The following is a 20,169-nucleotide window of genomic DNA, read 5'->3' as shown; positions in this document are numbered from 1 at the left end:
GATGAGAGATTTAATAAAACTATAAATGATCTCTTTCATGACAGCCATATCAATATCATTACAATCTTTGGATTTCATATTTTTTAATTTTTTAACTATGTCTATTCCCTCACTGTCACTCACTATTTCCAGGAACATTGTATTAATATTAGTAAATTCATAATTATGTTTTCCATCTCTAACTTTTGGCAATTTGTTTACTAAATTAGGACCAATATTAACAAAGTACTTATTAAAGACTTCAACAATATCCTCTTTTTTCCCACTATAGTGTTGTTGTATTTATACATATTGGGAAATCTCTATCTTTGTTATTTTTAATAATTCTATTAATTATATTCCAAGTACCTTTAATATCATTGTATTTTTGGTATTAGTATTTTTGCAGCAACTTATCATAATAATCCTGCTTCTGCTTTCTCAGCACTGATGTCAACGTATTTTATATATGTGATGGAGGAGCCGTCACCAGCTGGGACTTAATTATAGAGTCCGTGTCAGCATGCGAGCACACACACACACCCACGCACACACACACCCACACACACACACACACACACACACACCCACACGTACACAATCCCTAACTTACTTTTTGTTGCAGTTAAACTGCTGCGGTTCCTGGTGGTGAACGCTCGATGTTCCTGCTTCAGTTAAAATTCATCCTAACCTTTTATTTTCAGCATCAAACATTTTCCCGGCTTTATTTTCCAGCAGGTTGTTTGCAGATTGTGGCGCCGGGAGGAAGTCACATGATGGCGTAGTGATGTCATCAGAACGTACTGAGTGTTTTCTATTAAATTGAGTATTGTATTTTTGGTTACAAGTTTATTTATGTCTTTTTTTCCTCTCATTATTATTATTATTATGTTTACTTTAAGAGTTTATTTGAGTTAGAAGTAACTGCTTCATTTTGTTTGCTTGTTTGGACTTCCTGTGGGCGGAGCCTGTGGCTTTCAAAGCAGGGCTCTGCTCCACAGGGGGTCAGTCTGTGGTCAGACTCCTGACAAATCACCTGAAGGTGACGGACTCTGACAATGAAGGTGCTGCTGTTAGTCTGATTTTAACCTGCCTTGGACGTCCTCTGTGTATATTTTGCACCTGCCATCTTTGTTCACCTGAAGAAACGCTTAATAAATTTCACGGCCTTGGCCAAGTCATAATAGAACCCGTCACAATATATTTGATATTTTTCTTCTTTTTCCAGAGTAGGGAACTTAAGGAAATCCTTACATAACTTGTTTTTCTTTTTACATGCCTTCTCCAAACTCTTTGTCATCCAGGGAGTTCATCTATTTTTGAATATTTGTTTATATCCTTTAAGGGGACATTAATAATTATAAATTCTTACAAATATTTCCAAAAACATATTATATGACTCATCAACATAAACATTTTGCCAATTATAATTGAATAATTCTACTTTTATTTCTTCCCACTTCAGGTGATTTTATTCTAACTAAATTAGTCATTTGCTTTATCATATTGAAGTTAAACTGATTACTAATATCCAACATAGTAAACATGGAAAATGATCAGTTATATCAGTGACCAACAATCCACTTTTTGTTTTCACATTGAACTTATTTATAAAAACATTATTGATTAATAGGCTGCACAGTGGCGCAGTTGGTAGCACTGTTGCCTTGCAGCAAGAAGGTCCTGGGTTCGATTCCCGGCCGGGGTCTTTCTGCATGGAGTTTGCATGTTCTCCCTGTGCATGCGTGGGTTCTCTCCGGGTACTCCGGCTTCCTCCCACAGTCCAAAAACATGACTGTCAGGTTAATTGGTCTCTCTAAATTCTCCCTAGGTGTGAGTGTGTGTGTGCATGGTTGTTTGTCCTGTATGTCTCTGTGTTGCCCTGCGACAGACTGGCGACCTGTCCAGGGTGTACCCCGCCTCTCGCCCGGAACGTAGCTGGAGATAGGCACCAGCAACCCTCCCGACCCCATTAGGGACAAGGGTGAACAGAAAATGGATGGATGGATGGATTATTGATTAATGACTCACTGTCTAGTTATTCATGTAGGTTTTAGGATTAATGGATAGAAACATTGTATTTATGAATTCTGTCATTTTAGTATTCTCATTATATTTCAACAAATCAGTGTTAAAATAAAAGTCAACTCTTCATTGTGCCTTTCATACGTCTGTAATATTTTCTTACTAAACTCATCTATGGAAGTTCGATAAACACGACTAGTGAACATTTGCTCCCTCAGTTTCAACAGATAAACATTCCATCACGTTATCAACTGAAAGTGTCATTTTAGCAATAACTCCACATCTCAATCCAGACCGAACAAACAGTTTCATCACCACCTCCCCTTTGGTTTAACCTATAAAGACTGAACATTTGATGTCCATCTGGACCACAGTCCTGGAGCCGCTGTCCAGCAGCTTTAAGATGAGCGTCTGCTGCTTCACCTGAACAGAAGAATCAGGTCATTAAGGTTCTGGAGAACCGATCCACACCAGGAGGAGGTGATGGAGCCGTTTCATTCCAGGGTTTTGTTCCTGTGGCTCATCTAAAACCTGCAGGACAGCGACTGGAGGACTGGAGTTTGACTCCTGTGATCCAGACCGTCCAGCAGATCGTTTCCCTCAGTCATCCACGTTCCTCAGATTGCTACCACACTAAATTTCATCAAATTTTTGAGGGTAATAGTCTTCATCATCATGAGGTGGAGTGACTCACAGCGTGGTGCAAAGATTACTCTATCCTAAACACAGCCAAGACCAAGGAACTCAGTGGATTTTAGGAGAAGTAAAGGAGACACATTCAGCCGGAGACCGGGTGGCGAGGCTGTCAAACTGCCATTTCCTGGAAGTTCATATCATAGATAAGCTGGCCTGGGATGTAAAGGCAGCAAAACTGGCACAGAATGCCCAGCAGAGACTATTTAATGAGAGAGCAAGACTGGATTTACCAGAACCTACTGGGTTCATTACTTTAAAACAGAACATAGCTTCTGTCTATGTAACCTGTAGGTTTGGTGAAGTAACCTGTCAGTTCCCTCAGTTTTAACTGGTCTGTTTTAAAACCAGCAGAGGCTCACCTTGAAGTAGTGGAACTGGAAGGGTTTGCTGCTGTGGTGGTAGAATCGGCATCCAACAAAGATGGCTCCCACCACCAGAAGGATCAGGAGAACCACTCCCACTCCCATCCCAGCCTGGTGGGCTGAATGCATCTGCTTGGCCAACCAGAAACACAGTCACTCATCTGCTGGGTAAACAAAGCCAACATCATGATGCGACTCACGTCTGGACGGGGAGGAGGAGCTTCCAGAGGCCCCTGGAGGACGTGGATGATCCCGTTAGAAGCACGAATGTCTGAGTCGGTGACGAAGCGGTCGTTGATGAAACAGGAAGACTGAGGAGCAGAAACAGATGGAGCCTGAAGATGACCTTCTTTAAGAGTCAAGCTTAGTCAGAAACAAATACCCTCCATGAACCCACCACCCCCATGTGGAGGAGGCTGGTGGTCTCACCAGAGCTGAAGGGTTGAGAAGGTTGGCAACCCCAAGGACTGACAGACTGCCAACCCGAGTCCTGATCTGGCTGTTGTTCCTCAGTTGGCTCAGAGGAAGAGCCTGACCCTCAGACAGGTGGAACTCGATGTCCCGTGGGGAAAGGGTCTGTTGAGACACATCAGTGAGGACACTGCAGCTGGCAGCAGATGTGTCTCTGACTCTGGGACTCACCAGGTTCTCCGGCAGACCGCTGTTCTCTGGGACAAACAGGGTGGACTGGACTTCCAGCTTACTGAGGCTCTTCACAAACCTTCTTCCAGACTCGGACACCTCAGAGTATTTCAGGATTTGCTGAAGAAGACAAAGATGTTGCTCAGAAGCAGAATTAATAGTTGAGCTGTGACTGAAGATGTGATACTCACGATCAGAAAGTTGGAGAAGGTGGGAGTGGACCTGAGGACCTGCAGCAGGTTTCCTGTACAGACGAGTCCATCGCCAATGTAACCTGGTTTACAGACACACAGCACCTCTGAAACACAGAGAGACATCACTGACCTCTGCTGGACATCCATAAAACACCACCGTCTAATGATGCACACGCCACCCGGACTGGAACCAGACCATAGAGCTACAGCTATAGAGATGCTCTGACCAAGCTGTGCAGGAGGTGCCAATCTGTTCTGACAGTCCTGTCCTGGTACCACTCAGTGGTCTTAATGCTGTGGCTGATCACTAACTCCACCTCACTGCATGTTCTCCTCTCACCCTTCATCCTGTAGCAGAAGGCATCCCAGGTCTCACTCCGGTTTTTCCGGGTGCCGTAGTCCACGATGCCCACGTGTCCAAAACCACAGTTGGGATTAAAGTAGGTAGTGGGGTAGGCGACCCGGGCTTGGTCCAACCAGCCAGCAGCACACATGTTCAGTCCACCCTTCAGCCATAGACCCAAGCAGAAGATTCAATTATCTCATCTAGCATGAGAAATCTGAGTTTGGTGTTGAGTTCACTGACCTGCTGAGCATAGGAAAGCTGAGTGTAGTTTGCTAGGGTGGCTCCCTCTGCCCTGCAGCCCTTCTGAGCTGCGGTGTAGTCCAGCTTGTACTGACCTTTAGCTGAACGGTAGTGGAACACGCCCAGCGTTGCATCTGGACTCAAACATCCAGATCTCAGGGTTCAGGGTTCAGGACTGATTCCTTCTCCTGATTGGTTCCTTCCCTGAAGCCCATTGCAAGCTCTTACCTTCAAAGTGGAGGTCGGTACATGTAGCATCTGGGTGGCATCCTCCATTGTCCAGGAGACAGCGGCTGATTGGCAGCTGTTTGAGCTCACAGTGAACTCCGTCTCCCATGTAGTTGTCCTTACAGGTGCACCTTTTCTTCCCCTGATGACAGATGTGACTCATTAGCACAGGTGACAGACCTGAGTTGTAGCGAGCGCTGCTTTGTTCCTCACCGGAGCCGTCATGGTGCAGGTGGCGTGCTCGCTGCAGCCGCCGTTGTCCCCGCTGGCACAAGGGTCCACAGGTAGACATGTGAAACCGTCTCCAGAGTGGTCCTGAGGACACGTGCAGCTCACCTTCTCCTCTCTCTGAGAACATTTAGCTTCTCTGGCACAACCACCATTCCAGATCTTACACATGTCCACCACTGTGGAGATGGAGACAGCTTCATGGCTGACCAGTAGACTGGTTCCTACAGGGAAACCAACATGTTTACCTGTGCAGGTGAGTCCGTCTCCTACGTGAAACGGTCGACAGATGCAGGTGTTGTTTTCTTGACAGACGGCCTTTGAAGAGCAGGCTGGAGAGCACTGGAACACCTCAGCTGGAACAGACAGGGAAGCTGTTAGGTGTCATCAGGCAGGTGGTTCAACATTCACCTGGGAAGCAGATGGTGGTCTGCAGGTCCGAGTCCTGCTGTCTGCTAAACATCAGGTAACATCAGAACCCAGGATGAAGCCAAGACATTTCCCGTTTATCTCCCAGCTATACTGGACCAGTTACCAGCCATCATCCCAGATGAGCCCTGCACTGTCCACTCCCTTACTGTTATGGATGACAGGATTCTGTTAGTCACAGAACCACAGAGTTCCTGACTCTGGATCAGGTTTAGAGTCTGTATAACCCAAACTTACTTTGCTGAATGTCACATCGTTCTCCGGTCCACCCTTCCTCACAGAAGCACAAACCCGTCCCCTGGAGTCCGTCGTCACATGACCCGTGATCCGAGCAGTTGCAGGCTGAAATACAGAGTCGCCCTTATGAAACCAGATGAAGCCTGGAGATCCGGAGACCTTGGAGGACACCCACCCTGCTGCTCACCTTTACAGCCGGGACCGTAGAACCCCTCTCTGCACATCTCGCAGGCCGTGCCCTTAAAACTTGTGTCACAGGTACAGGTGCCGCTACCAAGGTGGCCATCATCGCATTTACCTCGGTTACTGCAGGGGGAATGGACTCCTCCAGGACACACTACAGACAGGAGTTACAGTCACGGGGTCTCAGTCAGGACAAAAGAGCTCAACCAACCGTAGCATATCAGTCCACAGCAATGAAAGTTTCACCCAGACAGTTTCTCCCATAGAAACCAGAACAACACTTTGGATGCCAGAAGTTGATGGTACAGGTGGGTTGACAGCCAGAGTTTTTACTGACGAACAAGGTTGGAAGATCACAGTTCTCAACTTCCTGAACACAAAGAAAAGCATCTGATGAGAGATGCTCCTCATTCTGATCAAACATTCAGTCAGCAGGAACTGAGACGGACCTTTTTCACGGTTCCTCTGGGACAGAGAGTAGCAGTTCTTGTGCATGGACCGCAGTTCATCTAAAACAAAAGGTAAAACAAACATGTTCATCCACAGCAACACCAAGATGGAACATTTCTGGTTTCTTCACAGGAACCTTACGATCCAGAGGGGAAACTCGGGATCCTCCTTCTCCAAGAGGACTTCAGAAGGTCAGTAAGACGAATCAAGGACTTACCTTGAGATCTAACACTGTCTGTTCGTCACAGCGCCCCCCAAGGCTGGGTGGGATCAGCAGACAGTCTATTCCATACGCAATCCCAGCTCTGAACACCAGATGCCTCTCAGTGATCCGACACGATCCGTCATTAACGTAGATTTCTCCCTGATCAACAAGAACAGCCATTGATTCAGAACTTAGTTTCCCTCTTCTTCTTCTATGGTTTCCTTTTCTGCTGTACTTACAATTTTATCCGGACCGCCGCAGGAGAAAGAGAGAGCTGAACCCTGCAGAGTCCGACCGGACTCCAGATAGATCAATCCTTCTGCATAAACCTGAGATTAAAAAAATAACCTTAAACTGAGGGTCCAATCTTTGTCAACAGAAGAGCTTTTCATAGTTTAAAGATCTTCAGTGGTGCCTGTTCTCCATTGTTCTCTGCACAGTTATGTTGTGAAGAACAAAAGTGGTATTGATTACTTCATTGTTCTCTTCACTACATGCTACCAGGAACCAGTGGTGAACATGCTAATGCGCTAGTCAGTAGCAGAGATCATTTTAATTTAGTGCATTAGATGTTTTCAAGCTAACTTTGAAAACATCTAATGCACTTAGCTTCCCCTAAATAAATTTACTTGGCTGTTTTGTCAAATTTGCATAAAAAACGTTTAACATCTGTTTCGAGGTTTTGGTTACTTAAGAATTTTTCAAGTGCATGTTTATGGTCATGCTTTTATTTTGAAGTCTGTTTATGTTGCAGTTCTATTTCCTCCCCTCATGTTTGTTGTTTTGTTCAAGAAGCAGGTGGAAACTAACGAATAATGAGGTACAGAAGAATATAACTTACATGAACAACCAGGGTGTCAAACAAATGCATGCTTTAAGAGCCTCTTCACATTTTAATGATGACACATAGTGTGCATCAATATGATTGAATTTAGCTGTTTAGTATTAGTGGAACTAACCTTTTAGTTAGCGATGCCCACCACTGCCATGAACCCTAACACACGGCCTAAAGCAGTGTCCCCAACCTTTTAATCACCGCGGAGCAGTCAAGGCGTGGCAATTTTATTGTGGCCTGGTACCAATTGGTCCACGGATCGGAACCGGTTCGCGGCCCTGGGGTTGGGGACAACTGGCCAACAGGCTGCAGAGTGCCTCACCTTCTGGCTTATCATGACGTGATACTTCAGGTACTCCTGGAGCTGCGCTCGATTTTGTTGATGGAACAAGAAGTCCTTTTGCTGCTGTGGCAGAGAGGCCATGACATCATCAGATGGCAGGAAGATTGTCACTGGATGGAAAATCACATTGTCTATCAGGTCCATCACACCTGTGTCCTGAAACACACAGGAGATAAAGTTTGGGTTTCTGAAACCATCCGGCTCTCTGGCTAAATACCCGCAGATAAAATCCAAGGAATGGGACACATTACATTATACATTTTAATGCAAACAAATAAAATGTTTTAAAGGTTAAACATGAATGTAGCAGGTGGCACTGGACTGGTGAGCGGTTCAGTGTTTAACCTGCTTGTCTGGACCTCCTGGGGCCCAGCTGGGTCCAGAAATCAGATGGACTCTGCTAGACATGGAGGTCTGTGGTAGAGTTTTACCTTCAGAAGCTTGTAGAAGGTTTTATAACCATGTCTTTCAGCCACGTCTGTCAGGTTTACCTCTGTTGGATTCTGCAGAGAAACAAGTCAAGTAGATAACTGACTGACCCAGAAATATGTAGACAATGATCAAGACATTAATCAGGTCGTAACGTCATGTTCTAGGCTGCTGCTTGATAAAGGTTGTCAAGAATGACTTGCACCCACTGGAATGAGCAGGATATTGTCTCTGTTAAGGTTGGGTGGTAACAGAATGGAGTCAATTTCATGGATGATGCCGTTAACACTGATGTCGTCGCTGTTGGTCAAATTAGCCTCGTTGATGGTGATTTTACCCTGAAGAAATAACAAACAGAGTTCAATTGAACCTTTCTTTATAACTATCTAAAGACATTTCTAAATTCCTAGTGTCCATATGGAGAATATTTCAACTAGCATTCAGAAGCCTGAATTCATATTTCTGTGCTCTGTTTCCAGACTGCTCTGTATTCTAGGCAGGATCCTAGTTCCTGGGTTCTTGAAGCATATTCATCTATCCTGCAGGTAACCATAGCTGCTACTGGCACAGGAACTTCGGCTCAGTAGTCTACAGTTTTTCTTTCAAACAGTAACATGTGGATTTGAACTGTTGTCTGATTGGTCACCTGGGTGGAACGAGTGGTGAGGACAAATCCGGACAAACTGGTCAGGTTTCGGGTTTGGTACAGGTCGTCAGGCAGCAAAGTGTGACACATGACGATGTGGCCCCGCAGCACGTTGGCGAAAGTTTCTCTGTGTTTCACAATAGCTCTTACCTGAAAAAAACAAACATTGTGATAATCTAAGACTGACTGACCTCCAGACGTTTGTCCAGATTCTTATCTGGAATGAGAACCTGCTTAATGGAGGCATTCTTCTACCTCCAGATGTCTCACCAAGGAGTTGTTAGATTTGATGGCCTGAGCATTTGGAGCAAAGACGGTGAACGGACCACGACCTTTCAGGGTAATCTCCATCATCTGAAACCAGAGTTTACTTTGGTTAATGAGATTCCACATGCAGGGGGCGACAGACTGAAATGTCTGGATACTCACCACCAAACTGAAGTAAAAGTTGCTGGACCCTTTGTACCTCAGCTCCTGTCAGAAGTGGGCAGATAGCTGGTTAAATGTATGAGGTGGCAGGGCTCAGTGAGGGTTTGTGTTGCAGAAGCTCACCCTCTCCACGGTGCTTTTGCACTTGAAACCATCTCCAACAAAGTTTTCAGAGCAGGTGCAGGTCCGAATGCCAGGTCCTGTCATGTTGCACTGGGCAAAGTGGTGGCAGCCGCCATTTTTCTGAGAAAAAATGGCCAAATAATAACAGCAGGTTAATTATTTAGACTTTTGGACAATGTTCAATCAATGCACTACTCTGGAAACTGATTCAATTCAAAAGCTAAAAGTAGAAAAAGTTCCTCCCATTACAGCAGAAACAGGATTTCTAAATGAGGAAAGGACTGTTGTTCAGGTGACCACCCACAAACTGGTCACTGAGAAGAAACGTGTGATTTCAGGCAAACTGACCTTTGCACACAAGTTGACAATGGTGCAGTTCTGTCCATCACCTGAGTAACCTTTGCTGCAGACGCACGAAGTCTGAAAACGCAACCAGTACCTGTGTTACTGTCTATAAAGCTGAATCTCTTTATTGACACTGATGGAGAAAGCCCCTACTTTGTTTGGTCCAACATGGATACACTCCGCTTTAGCATGGCATCCTCCATTCCCCTCCAGGCATGGATTTATCTCTGTGGAGATGAAAAACATTCAGAACTACAGAGAGATCATCCAGAGACATCAGAAGTTTCCAGATTACCATCTGTCCTACTCCAAATAACCAATGCTGCATGCCTAGACATTCACTGAGAAGCCTTTAGTCTGGTCAGCAGGAATAAACCTCTACAACTGCCTCCTTGCTCATCAGAACAAAGATTGTTTTACAAAGACTTTACCAAACCAGTTCTCTAAGAACTGTTTAAAACTACCAGTGAAACTCCTTAGAAGCATCTTTTGATTCAAGGATCAGTGGAAATACAGAAAACTTTTTCTATGTCTGCAACATACCTTCAGAAAACCAACAGGTCTCCATAAACTCTTTAAAAGGCCCAAAGAACATCTACCAGTGTCTACTTTAGAAGACAGAGCGTCTAAGCATCTTTCAATTTACCTGGTTAGTCATGGGACGCCTTCAACACCTCAACATCATGCTTCAACTACCAAATTCTCTTCAAGAATGTTCTAGTCTCCTAAGACCTCCAAGTTTTAGTTACAAATGAATACTGCTGACATCATAATGAGACATTATGATGTCTGATTATCACCATGACCCAGTCATGAAGTACTTAATCTCTTGCTTATTGATTGGAGATGGACCCCATGTGTTTCAGAATGAAGAGGTGACCACCTCTAGCTTGTCATTCTTCTGGAAAGGTTTATAACTAAATGTTAAACAATTCAACATTGACATCTAGTAGGTCTTGAATAAATTAAAAGTATCCTAAAGATCCCTTCAAATATCTTCAGCAATGTCCAAATACCTTCAAATGTCCCGGGAAAACTTTGGGCTTCAAGCTTTTAATCAGTCCAAGTCAAGAAACTTCTATGAATATCTTTTAGCTCCTTAAAAAACATACTGATATTTTTTTGAAAATCTAGAACTTGAATGATTGGGAACATCCAGAGATGTTTAAGCATCTTGTTGGGAACTTTAAAAACCTTTTCTGGCTCCTGAAGAGGACCTTTGGTCTTCATGAGTCCATGAGCCAGCTGGCTCTCAGTCTACAGTTCAAACAGAAGAACACAGATCCTGGTGCTTCAGGAGTAAAGGGGGAACCTACCCACACACACAAACCCATCTCCAGCATAGCCGCGCCCACAGACACAGTCTCTGCTGCCGGGTCGGGTCCGTTTACAAACCCCAGACAGACTGCAGCCGCCGTTCTTCACCAGACACGGGTCTACAGCTGCAACATCGTCATCAGACTCAGTATTTTCAGGCCGTCATCAGATCAAAAGTACAGCTGAGTAGAGCTTGGTTCTTACCTTTACAGAATGTCCCATTTCCCTGAAACCCAGCAGCACACAGACACCGAGATCCAGATGTTTGAACCGCACAGCTGAAGGTTTAGATCATGAAGAAGAGCAGGTTAGAAGATGAAGAGGCACAATCTGAGTCATTCATGGAAGTTTTCCATGACTTACTTTGCGCTGCTATGACATTTCACAGAACCACATAGTTCATCAGCTTTGGATTCAATTTCTGCAATCAGACAAACACAACAGAGCTGCTGAGTGACGATGCAGAACCACAAAGTGATATCTCCTACAAGTCAGCATGGATATTCCAGCTCTTCTGGATGGATGGATGGATGGATGGATGGATGGATGGATGGATGGATGGATGGATGGATGGATGGATAGATAGCATTTATTGTCATTGAACAGAAATCAACAAAATTTCTATTGCAGCTCCCGTGCAAAAAGTCACATATATACAATAAATAAAATAAGCAAACACACAATAATAATAATAACAATATATACAACTAAATTAACTAAAGGCACTCAACCATCCAAAGAAGTAGCAGCAGGTCCAATTATGGTAAAGTACAGATGATGTGACAGTGCAAAGTGCAGAACAATATGGCTGTGTGGGGGGGGGGGGGGATATGTATGTGTGACTGCGAGGTTATGATATGTGTGGGAGGGGGGGCGGCAGGGAGTAATGGCTCTGACTGCTGTGGGGAAGAAACTGTTTCTCAGTCTATTTGTTGTAGTCCGTATATTCTTGTACCGCTTGCCTGATGGCAGCGGCACAAACAGTCTGTGGCCCGGGTGGCTGGAATCCATGGCTATGGATCCAGCTCTCTTCTTGACCCGGTCTGTGTAAATGGAGTCCAGGTCTGGGAGGGGGCATCCCACAATGCCTTGTGCTGTTCTCACCACCCGTGTCAGTTGTTTCCTCTCCAATGCTGTGCAGCTACCATACCACACAGTCATGTTGAGGCAGAGGATGCTCTCGATCATCGCCCTGTAAAAGTTCACGAGCAGCCGTGAGGAAAGTCCAGCCCGTCTCAGTTTCCTGAGGAAGAAGAGCCTTTGTTGTGCTTTCTTCACCAGGTGGGAGGTGTTTGTGTTCCAGGAGAGGTCAGACGTGATGTGGAGGCCCAGGAACTTGATGTTGTCCACACGTTCCACCACTTCTCCATCTATGAGAAGGGGAGTGTGATCCGTCCTCCTGGACCTTCTGTAGTCCACAATGACCTCCTTGGTCTTCCCTGTGTTCAGCACCAAGTTGTTGGCTGAACACCACTGAGTGAGCTGCAGAATCTCCTCTCTGTAGTGGGTCTCGTTGTTGTCTGAAATGAGACCCACTACTGTTGTGTCGTCCGCGAACTTCACGACTGTGTTGGTGGGGTGGATGGCCACGCAGTCGTGTGTAAACAGGGTGAAGAGAGCTGGGCTGAGCACACAGCCCTGCGGCGTGCCTGTGTTGAGGACCAGTGGGGACGATGTTGAGCCACTTATTCTCACCACCTGAGGCCTGTTGGTGAGGAAGTCTCTGATCCAGTGGCACAGTGAAGCGGGCAGCCCCACCTCGAGTAGCTTCAGCACCAGCTTGTCTGGGATGACGGTGTTAAATGCTGAGCTGAAGTCTACAAATAGCATCCTGACGTAGGTGTTGGGATGCTGCAGATGGGTCAGGGCTGTGTGCAGAGTGATGGAGACAGCAACCTCTGTTGACCGGTTCGCTCTGTAGGCAAACTGAAGGCTGTCCAGGTTTGCGGGGATGAAGTCTCTGGTTGCTTCCAGGGCAACAAGCATCCGTTACCTCGGTCTAACCCCAAAGACCTTCCGGTCCTTTCTTTGTGCTGTAAAACCCTCTGTTGCAGCCAATCATGCCTTTCTCCTAAACAACCAAGGGTCCAGTGGAGAATCAGCTGACTGGTCTTTAACACAAAATCCTCACCTGTAGACACAGACTCAGCAAGTGAAGCCAAGCTATTAAACTGCCCAAAATGATGAAAACAGAAACAACTGAAACTCTGACAGCAAATGTTTGATAAGAGCTGTTACTTCTGGGTTCAAAGCTGAAAGAAAAGTGTCAGGAGAAAGCTGGTGCTATCTCACCACCAACGTTTAGCTGAAGCCACTCCAAACCAGACAGGTGTGTGTTTTCCAGCAGAGGTGTGTTGAATTACTGACTAAAACCCATTGAAATAAGGTTTTTAAAATTAAACTTCTTAGAGATATTTAAATTTAGATGGATGTGGATGTGTTGCATTGACACCAAGGAAGTAAAACTGATATTAGAGAAGCTGTCAATCAATCTGGGAAGGTCATTTCCATACTATCTGCCTTTTTTCAAGGCAAAATGTTGTTTTGCCTTGAACCAAACATGGAGAAGCAGCATTCAGCTTCTATGCACCTGATCCATCCAGGCCTTGAAGTTGGCAGGAATTAAAACTCTGAGTCATAACTAACATGAAGCTCATTTGGATCTCACTTCAGTAAAATTCAACAAAACTCTCATAATGGAGAACTTGAAAGACAAGCAGAGGAAATTCATTTCATATTTGTGTACTGGTTATGACATGTGGTAGGTTCACACTGAGTTCTGTATTTTCTGCCATACTTTCATCACAGCGAACGCCTCTCCAGCCGACGTCACACTCGCAGGTCCCGTCTCCGTTCAGGCCCTCGTTACAGAGTCCGTTCTTACACTGACAGTCTGCAGAGGAAACCGAGGTCAGATGATGGACACACTTCTTCTAAAGATTTACTTTAATGAGCTTCATTAACCTTGATCACAGTGAACTCCGTATTTTCCGCTCTGACAGGATTCACAGGCCGTCCCATGGAAGTCCTTGTTGCACTTACAGACTCCGGTGCCGTTGACCCCGTCTGAGCACAGTCCATTACCGAAACAGGCCTGTCCCTTCGGACCTGGACAAGGCTCACAGTGCTCTCCGAAAAACCCTTCACAACACCTGCGTTCCTGAAAAATATACAGGCAAAGTGATTCAGGACTTCCTGTGATTTATTCATGTTGGGACAGTTTTCTGTGTGAAGCAGCGGGACGTACAATGTTCTTCCGGAGGCAGGTTGCTATGCAGCCGATGGTCATATGGGATTCTCCTTCGATGGTGTGTCTATACAGGCAGCTCCTCATCCTCACCGATTTCTGCAGACATTCAGAACCACAGCTCAGGAAACAGCCTCACCTCCTCTTTGTAGCACTTGCTAGAAGTTTTACAGATTATTCTGCAGAAAATAATTTAAACTCAAACTGTACTAACTCTCTTAGGGTGTTAAATCCCAGTCAGTGGGTCCTAATGGGGCAAGTTTCTGCAGATTATAGAAAGGAGCCAGAAGTGGACTAATTCCAGTTTTAGATCAACCTTAAGGTTGGATTGTCAGTTTAATGGACCCCATTCAGTGAGCCCACAGTGAACTTTGGCCCACTTTGGATTTACTGCCATCCAGAGTAAATCCATATGGGACCCATTTCCAGATGCTGGGCTATGAAGAGGGTTAAGGTGATGATGTCAAGTCTCTTAAAAGGACAAATATAAAACATCATCTGCAAATGAGTCAACTTTCCATTTCTTCCTAGTTATAACTGGTGGTAAGTTATGCAGCAGAGTGTTGGTGTTGTTTAATCTTTTTCACTTTGCTTAGAATACATTTTGCATAAACGTACATCCTTCCTTTCTTCTTCAGAGCCAGCAGCCTTGGCTGTTTGCGAGGAACATTTTGATGAATGTACCTATTGAGCCGTTAGCTTACGTCTCTGTTCCTAAAATGTGTGCACATATTTGTGGCTCCTTTTTAAATACATTATTAAACGTGGCAGAGAGAGAAAAGTCTTACATCATGGTTGGTGCCACTGGGACATTTTTGGGTTTTGGGCAATAAACAGTTTCCACATGACCCCTGTGAGAACAAAGAAGCTCATCTGAATTACAGCAACATTCAACAGATCTTTGTTGTCTGGTAATGTGCAAGTCTGAGTGTGTGGATGTTACCTTTACTTTACTGTATGTCAGTTTGTCACAGAGGTTTCTGTTGATGTGAAGAACCGCTGACAGACCGTGAATCACTCCTTTACCACACAGCAGGTTGGAGGAGTTTATCTGAGCATCGTTCACAAACAGCTGCAGGAAGAACACAAAGACACAGATGATCCACCTTCTCCTGGTTGCCTTTCTGAACGTTTGAAGGAAGGATTTCATTTGGCTCTCACTCTCTGTTTGCACTGGACTGTTTTCTGCTGCTAAATGCACTCAAGACTCTCAACACATTTTCATTTCTTTCTAGAACTTTGTCTCTAAACTGAGTCCAGACTCTGAGCGGAGTTCTGCATCTGGACACATTTGTGAAAGTGAAAACGTTCCTGACCTTAAACAGTTTCCAGAGTCTGGAAAGATGTCTAATTCTGAGGACATTTTGATAAGATCCCTGAAGGCAACCAAAGTGATTTGGGTTAACAGGACTTCAGCTAATTTTCCCTTCCGTTTTGTTTGTGTACTTGAACATGAGCATTTTGACAGAAACGTCTTTGATTTATTGAGCTTCCAAACTCTGATCTATGAATGATTCAAGCATCTTGAGACCACTGATATAAAAGAAGAGGACTTGGATTGAGACGTTTGTATGAGAGCAGACCTTTCCGTCTCGAGGGTAGATCCCGATCTGGAAGGGAAATCCGAGGAGGGTCTCCCTGTATCCTCCAGGCTGAAGGTCAGTCTTTAGCAGGCGCTCCGCCAGAACCACATGATAACGGGTCATGTTGCTATCCTGTGGACGGGAAGAAAAGACTGACTGACAGAGGTCAGTTGACCAATTTGAGGTCATGGGTCAGAAAGAGAACCACGGACCCATGCTGTTTAATTACATAAAACCTCTCAGTCTGGAGAAAGAAAATGGCCCAAGATCCCAGAAAAGACAAATCGGTCATCTAAATAAAACATGTGAGGTCCATTGTGTATTGTAGATTTTCTAGAGCGTTATTGACTCATATTGTTTTTTAAGACCAGATGCACAGAAACACACTAAGACATGTCCAAGCCACTCTGCAATAAAGAAGTCCAACCAATCCTAAGTTTGTTTTAGTGTTCTGACCCGAACTCAGCTGTGACCCCCTACACCCACACGTCAACATTCTTCTTTAGATACAGTCCCACAGATTTATTCCCTACCAAGGCAGGTGCTGCCACCTGCTGGAGGTATTGTGTGATGGCAGAGTCTGTTGGGGCGAACACGGTGAACTCCTCGGCCCGCTCGATCTCCTTCGTCAGGTTGTACTCCTGCAGGAAAACACAGAGACGATCCAAACAGCTACAAGCCTGGACGGAGTGTGTGTGTGTGTGTGTGTGTGTGTGGGTGTGTGGGTGTGTGTGTGGGTGTGGGCGTGTGTGTGTGCGTGTGTGTGTGTGAGACCGTACGATGAGGTAGGATCGGAAGAGCGAGAACTCTGGCCTCAGAGCGAGCACGGCCAGCAGACCTTCGCTCAGCTTCTTGTCAGGCACCAGAACCTGCGGACCGGATCAGAACCGTGACTGTAGTGCAGCACCAGCTTGGCATTGGAGCAGCAGCATCTGATCTGCCAAGTACCTTGTTAATAAGATGGATCAGGCCGTTGGTGGCAGCGCTGTCTGAAGCGATGACGGTTGCTCCTCCAACTGATGTGATCTGACAAAAAACACCAATTTACAGCTCTGATGGTTCTGACCCGAACTGAGCAAACAGGAAGCAAAGCCCGGCTCCGGATGGTGCAAGAGAAGCAGCTAACTCCGTACCTCCTGGCTGGTTGATACAGGAAGCGATGAGGTCAGCAGAGAGGTCACTGATGAGATGTTCCTCAGTGTGGAGGAGGAGAAGACGCCGGGCAGGACGTGGTTTCTGCAGGACACAAGAGACATCAGCGTTACGTCTCCATCCTCTCACTCCCAATTCCACTGACAGCACACCTGATGAGGCTCGGCAGGTTTCCCTTCATTGTCCAGAAGCTCCTGTCCATTGGGGACATCTGAGCGACAGCAGCGGATGTTGGTACCAGGAGGGTCAGGTTCTGATCCGATAAAGAGCGAGACAGGCCGGAGTCCTGAAGTGTGTTGAGACCATAGAGGAGTTAGTTTACAGTTTAACTTTTAAGTCTCAAACCGGATCAGGTGATGATCTGCAGGAAGGGTAAACATTTGACTGAACAGTCTTCTGGCCAACAGAACCTCAACAGAACCTTGAACCTGTAATTTGATTGTACCTCCCTATCAGGAACTAGGACTATCCAGTTCCAGTAGTAGACTCCTTATTAAAGACAGGTCCTGCAATAAACACAGAAGAGTCTCTGGAGCCGGGTTCTGCTCCTGACTGGGTCGCTGCTCTTTACTCACCATGGTCCAGCGGAAGAAGTCTGAGGCGTTCTGCAGAACCATCAGCTCCTGGAACCATCAGACAGACAGACTGAGACAGGTTGGAGCGGGGAGATGAAGCCGACCCAGAGTCGATTCTGCTGACCTGGTCGACGGTACCATAGCACAGGAGTCCGTCTCCAGCATACCCATCGTCACAGACACATGTCCACTGTGAGGACAGCAGGAGACAGCTGGCCTAGGGACGGGGACACCACCCAGCCCAGATTCTGTTACCGCTTCTTGATGAGCTAGAACTTGTGGTTCTGAGGTACGATTGGACCGGTTCTCACCCTGAAGTGGCAGCCTCTGTTAGCCGTCACACACTGGTTGACAGCCTCACAGGCGTGTCCGTTCCCCATGTAGCCGGCCTTACAGGCACAGTCACTCTGGGCACAGAGAAGGTTCTGATTCAAGTTAGATCTGTGGTACCAGAGGTCCAGTTTTACCTGCCTGCTCTGTATGTCCACAAACATTACATTCCCAAAATCTTTCCTAGCAAACTGTCAGAACCAGATCAGAAACTGGGGCTACAATTAGCTTAGCAACTGGTTTAGCAAAACACTCAGGAACAAGTGATCTAACTATCTGTGCTCCCCATCAATCCGTCCTACCTTGTGGTGATGCTCTCATCGATGCTACATCACAATCTGATGACTCAGCACATTTCTTATCCTACCTGTGGAAGTTTGGTTTGGTCGAAGATTACGGTAAGTTTTATTTAATTTATTTTATATCTGGCAGATAAAGAGTTGCGGTGATCTGTATTAGTCTGTGTTTAATTTAATTCCAATGAAAACCTGTTTCCCTGTCTGATACTGTTTTATTCTTACTAACGCCTCTGTATTTAAAATATTTTTAACAGGTAGGATATTGTAATAAAAGGATTAGTGCATTCATCTACAGCTTTTCATTTTAAACGGGTAGGATATTCAGATGAAGGAAGTGATCTTCTTATGGTTTCGTCATGGATAGAAATTGTTCCGATGCTAAGCTAACCATAACTGCTAACCTTCCACTTCAGTCACTCAAATATTGTTATCCGATATATTTAACATTAACAACCCGCTATAGTTTGTAAACATGACGGTAGCAGTTTTAGACGGGTAGCACCGACAGACAGACTTAGCCATCTATCCGAGCTATGGTAGGAAAATCTGACGAGGTAGCACTGATAGTCAGAGCATTGGATCAAGAATAGTTGAGGAGCTGGTTCTGAAACTGGTTCTGTGCTACGCTGTACCTCTGGTGCTGATTTGTGGTTTAGACTGACAGAAGGCAGCAGAACATCTGGAGTGAAACGGGTCGATTGTTCACCAACAGTAACATTTATTTTCTGTAGTGTCCAACATTCACCCATCAGACATTTCTGTTCCCTGCTAATGTCAATATTATCTGAAGATAACATTTCTACAGATGCTTCTGAAGTTCTGCTCCATTTGGACTATTACTAGTCTGAAGAACTTGGAATCTGTTCTGCTGAATGTCTTGTCAATTCTAACCCACAAACCTGTTCTGGTCTGGACCCAGGTTTTGAACCTCTGGGTTCTGAGGAACTGGTTGTCCTGATGTCTACACCACCTTCTGGACAATCTAAAAGCTTTCTAGGTTTCTTGGAACAGATGAATCGAAAAGTTTAGAACAGTTCTTGTCCTGCTGGTTCTGACGCGTAGTGATGGGGCAGTACCTGTCCAGGTCCAACGTAGATGCAGGAGGCGTTTGGGTGGCACCCTCCCCCATCAGGACCATCACAGTTGTTTATGGGTTGACACTCGTTTCCGTCCTCTGTCCAGCCAGTAAGACACTGGCAGGTGTGAGTACCTGGGCCTGTCTTTATACATTTTGCCTATAGGGGGCAGCAATGACCACACAGTTCAGCACACAGTTCAGAGAATGAGGAAGCAAAGGACCAGAACACAGTGGGAACTCACGTTCACACTGCAGCCGCCTCGGAGAGGCGGAGCACAGGGATCCGACTCCACACAGGTGATCCCATCGCCTTGGAAACCAGCTTTACAAACACACCTGATACGTGGAAGAACATCTGGGTTAAATAATCAAAATTACCAGCATCTCTGGTCATTAATGATATTTTATGTAGATAAAATATCATTTTAAAACTTTTGACTCTTCCTATTAGAGTTCTGAGGTAGGTAGGATGAACAATAACTATGCAGAAAGGTTCTGAAACTGGATCAGTCATGGTACAGCTTCATATGGGAAGTTGGGCTCTGGAAAGGGAATGGGTTTTCCTGAACGTCATAGTATGCTAAATCAAATATGCTGCAGTTCCTGGCCAACAAAATGGAACTGAACATCAATTAGATCTAAACTGCTGAATTCCTGAGGGCTGTGGACGAAGAACTGTCTCGACTGGGTTCAGGCCGTTCTGTGGTTTCTTTGTAGTTATATTGAGTCTTTCTGGGTTCTGTGTGGGATTGACAACCTGATCAACCAGGTTCTAATGTTGGTTCTGAAGACAGATGAAGATCTGATGGACTTTAGCTCACTCAGTTTGAATAAGTCCTTCGGCAGGGAATACAGAACCTCTCTGAAGAACTGGTTCTGGCTATCCAAACCAAGTCTACTGGACTATCGGCGAGAAAACAACCTCCATTGAAATAATATCTCCTTTTATTTAAACGGAGATATTATAGCCGACCCCTTAGTTCTGAATCAACAG

The 20,169-nt window shown here is 45.3% G+C and overlaps 1 protein-coding gene and 1 long non-coding RNA gene across 3 annotated transcripts in view; one reads left to right on the top strand and one right to left on the bottom strand.

Moving 5' to 3' along the window:
- Positions 1–20,169, bottom strand: part of stab2 (stabilin 2) — a 28,439-nt gene that overhangs the window by 2,805 nt on the left and 5,465 nt on the right. For both annotated transcript variants that reach the window (XM_032588747.1, XM_032588748.1), the window contains 44 exons: positions 19,418–19,511; positions 19,174–19,332; positions 17,780–17,875; positions 17,593–17,685; positions 17,469–17,516; positions 17,046–17,179; positions 16,875–16,977; positions 16,690–16,767; positions 16,521–16,610; positions 16,275–16,382; positions 15,742–15,873; positions 15,102–15,230; positions 14,947–15,009; positions 14,159–14,257; positions 13,876–14,071; positions 13,709–13,804; positions 11,275–11,332; positions 11,116–11,189; positions 10,911–11,036; positions 9,748–9,821; positions 9,598–9,669; positions 9,250–9,369; positions 9,127–9,171; positions 8,968–9,051; positions 8,698–8,847; positions 8,261–8,389; positions 8,054–8,125; positions 7,602–7,778; positions 6,684–6,773; positions 6,457–6,603; positions 6,239–6,298; positions 6,036–6,159; positions 5,794–5,943; positions 5,607–5,711; positions 5,189–5,296; positions 4,926–5,119; positions 4,713–4,854; positions 4,485–4,618; positions 4,239–4,404; positions 3,896–4,002; positions 3,705–3,824; positions 3,492–3,638; positions 3,263–3,373; positions 3,060–3,194 (listed from right to left, as the gene is read on the bottom strand). In XM_032588747.1, the coding sequence (XP_032444638.1) occupies positions 3,060–3,194; positions 3,263–3,373; positions 3,492–3,638; positions 3,705–3,824; positions 3,896–4,002; positions 4,239–4,404; positions 4,485–4,618; positions 4,713–4,854; positions 4,926–5,119; positions 5,189–5,296; positions 5,607–5,711; positions 5,794–5,943; positions 6,036–6,159; positions 6,239–6,298; positions 6,457–6,603; positions 6,684–6,773; positions 7,602–7,778; positions 8,054–8,125; positions 8,261–8,389; positions 8,698–8,847; positions 8,968–9,051; positions 9,127–9,171; positions 9,250–9,369; positions 9,598–9,669; positions 9,748–9,821; positions 10,911–11,036; positions 11,116–11,189; positions 11,275–11,332; positions 13,709–13,804; positions 13,876–14,071; positions 14,159–14,257; positions 14,947–15,009; positions 15,102–15,230; positions 15,742–15,873; positions 16,275–16,382; positions 16,521–16,610; positions 16,690–16,767; positions 16,875–16,977; positions 17,046–17,179; positions 17,469–17,516; positions 17,593–17,685; positions 17,780–17,875; positions 19,174–19,332; positions 19,418–19,511 (4,939 nt within the window). The remainder of the gene's footprint in view (positions 1–3,059; positions 3,195–3,262; positions 3,374–3,491; positions 3,639–3,704; positions 3,825–3,895; positions 4,003–4,238; positions 4,405–4,484; positions 4,619–4,712; positions 4,855–4,925; positions 5,120–5,188; positions 5,297–5,606; positions 5,712–5,793; positions 5,944–6,035; positions 6,160–6,238; positions 6,299–6,456; positions 6,604–6,683; positions 6,774–7,601; positions 7,779–8,053; positions 8,126–8,260; positions 8,390–8,697; positions 8,848–8,967; positions 9,052–9,126; positions 9,172–9,249; positions 9,370–9,597; positions 9,670–9,747; positions 9,822–10,910; positions 11,037–11,115; positions 11,190–11,274; positions 11,333–13,708; positions 13,805–13,875; positions 14,072–14,158; positions 14,258–14,946; positions 15,010–15,101; positions 15,231–15,741; positions 15,874–16,274; positions 16,383–16,520; positions 16,611–16,689; positions 16,768–16,874; positions 16,978–17,045; positions 17,180–17,468; positions 17,517–17,592; positions 17,686–17,779; positions 17,876–19,173; positions 19,333–19,417; positions 19,512–20,169) is intronic.
- Positions 12,741–18,674, top strand: LOC116736357 (uncharacterized). The gene is made up of 3 exons (XR_004342538.1): positions 12,741–12,751; positions 16,179–16,187; positions 18,561–18,674. It is a non-coding gene; the product is annotated as an uncharacterized LOC116736357 (long non-coding RNA).

The sequence above is a fragment of the Xiphophorus hellerii genome, chromosome 17 (assembly GCF_003331165.1).
Source record: "Xiphophorus hellerii strain 12219 chromosome 17, Xiphophorus_hellerii-4.1, whole genome shotgun sequence".
Taxonomy (NCBI): Eukaryota; Metazoa; Chordata; class Actinopteri; order Cyprinodontiformes; family Poeciliidae; genus Xiphophorus; species Xiphophorus hellerii.
Note: the sequence above shows the minus strand (reverse complement) of the source record. Positions and strands in the feature narration are given on the sequence as shown.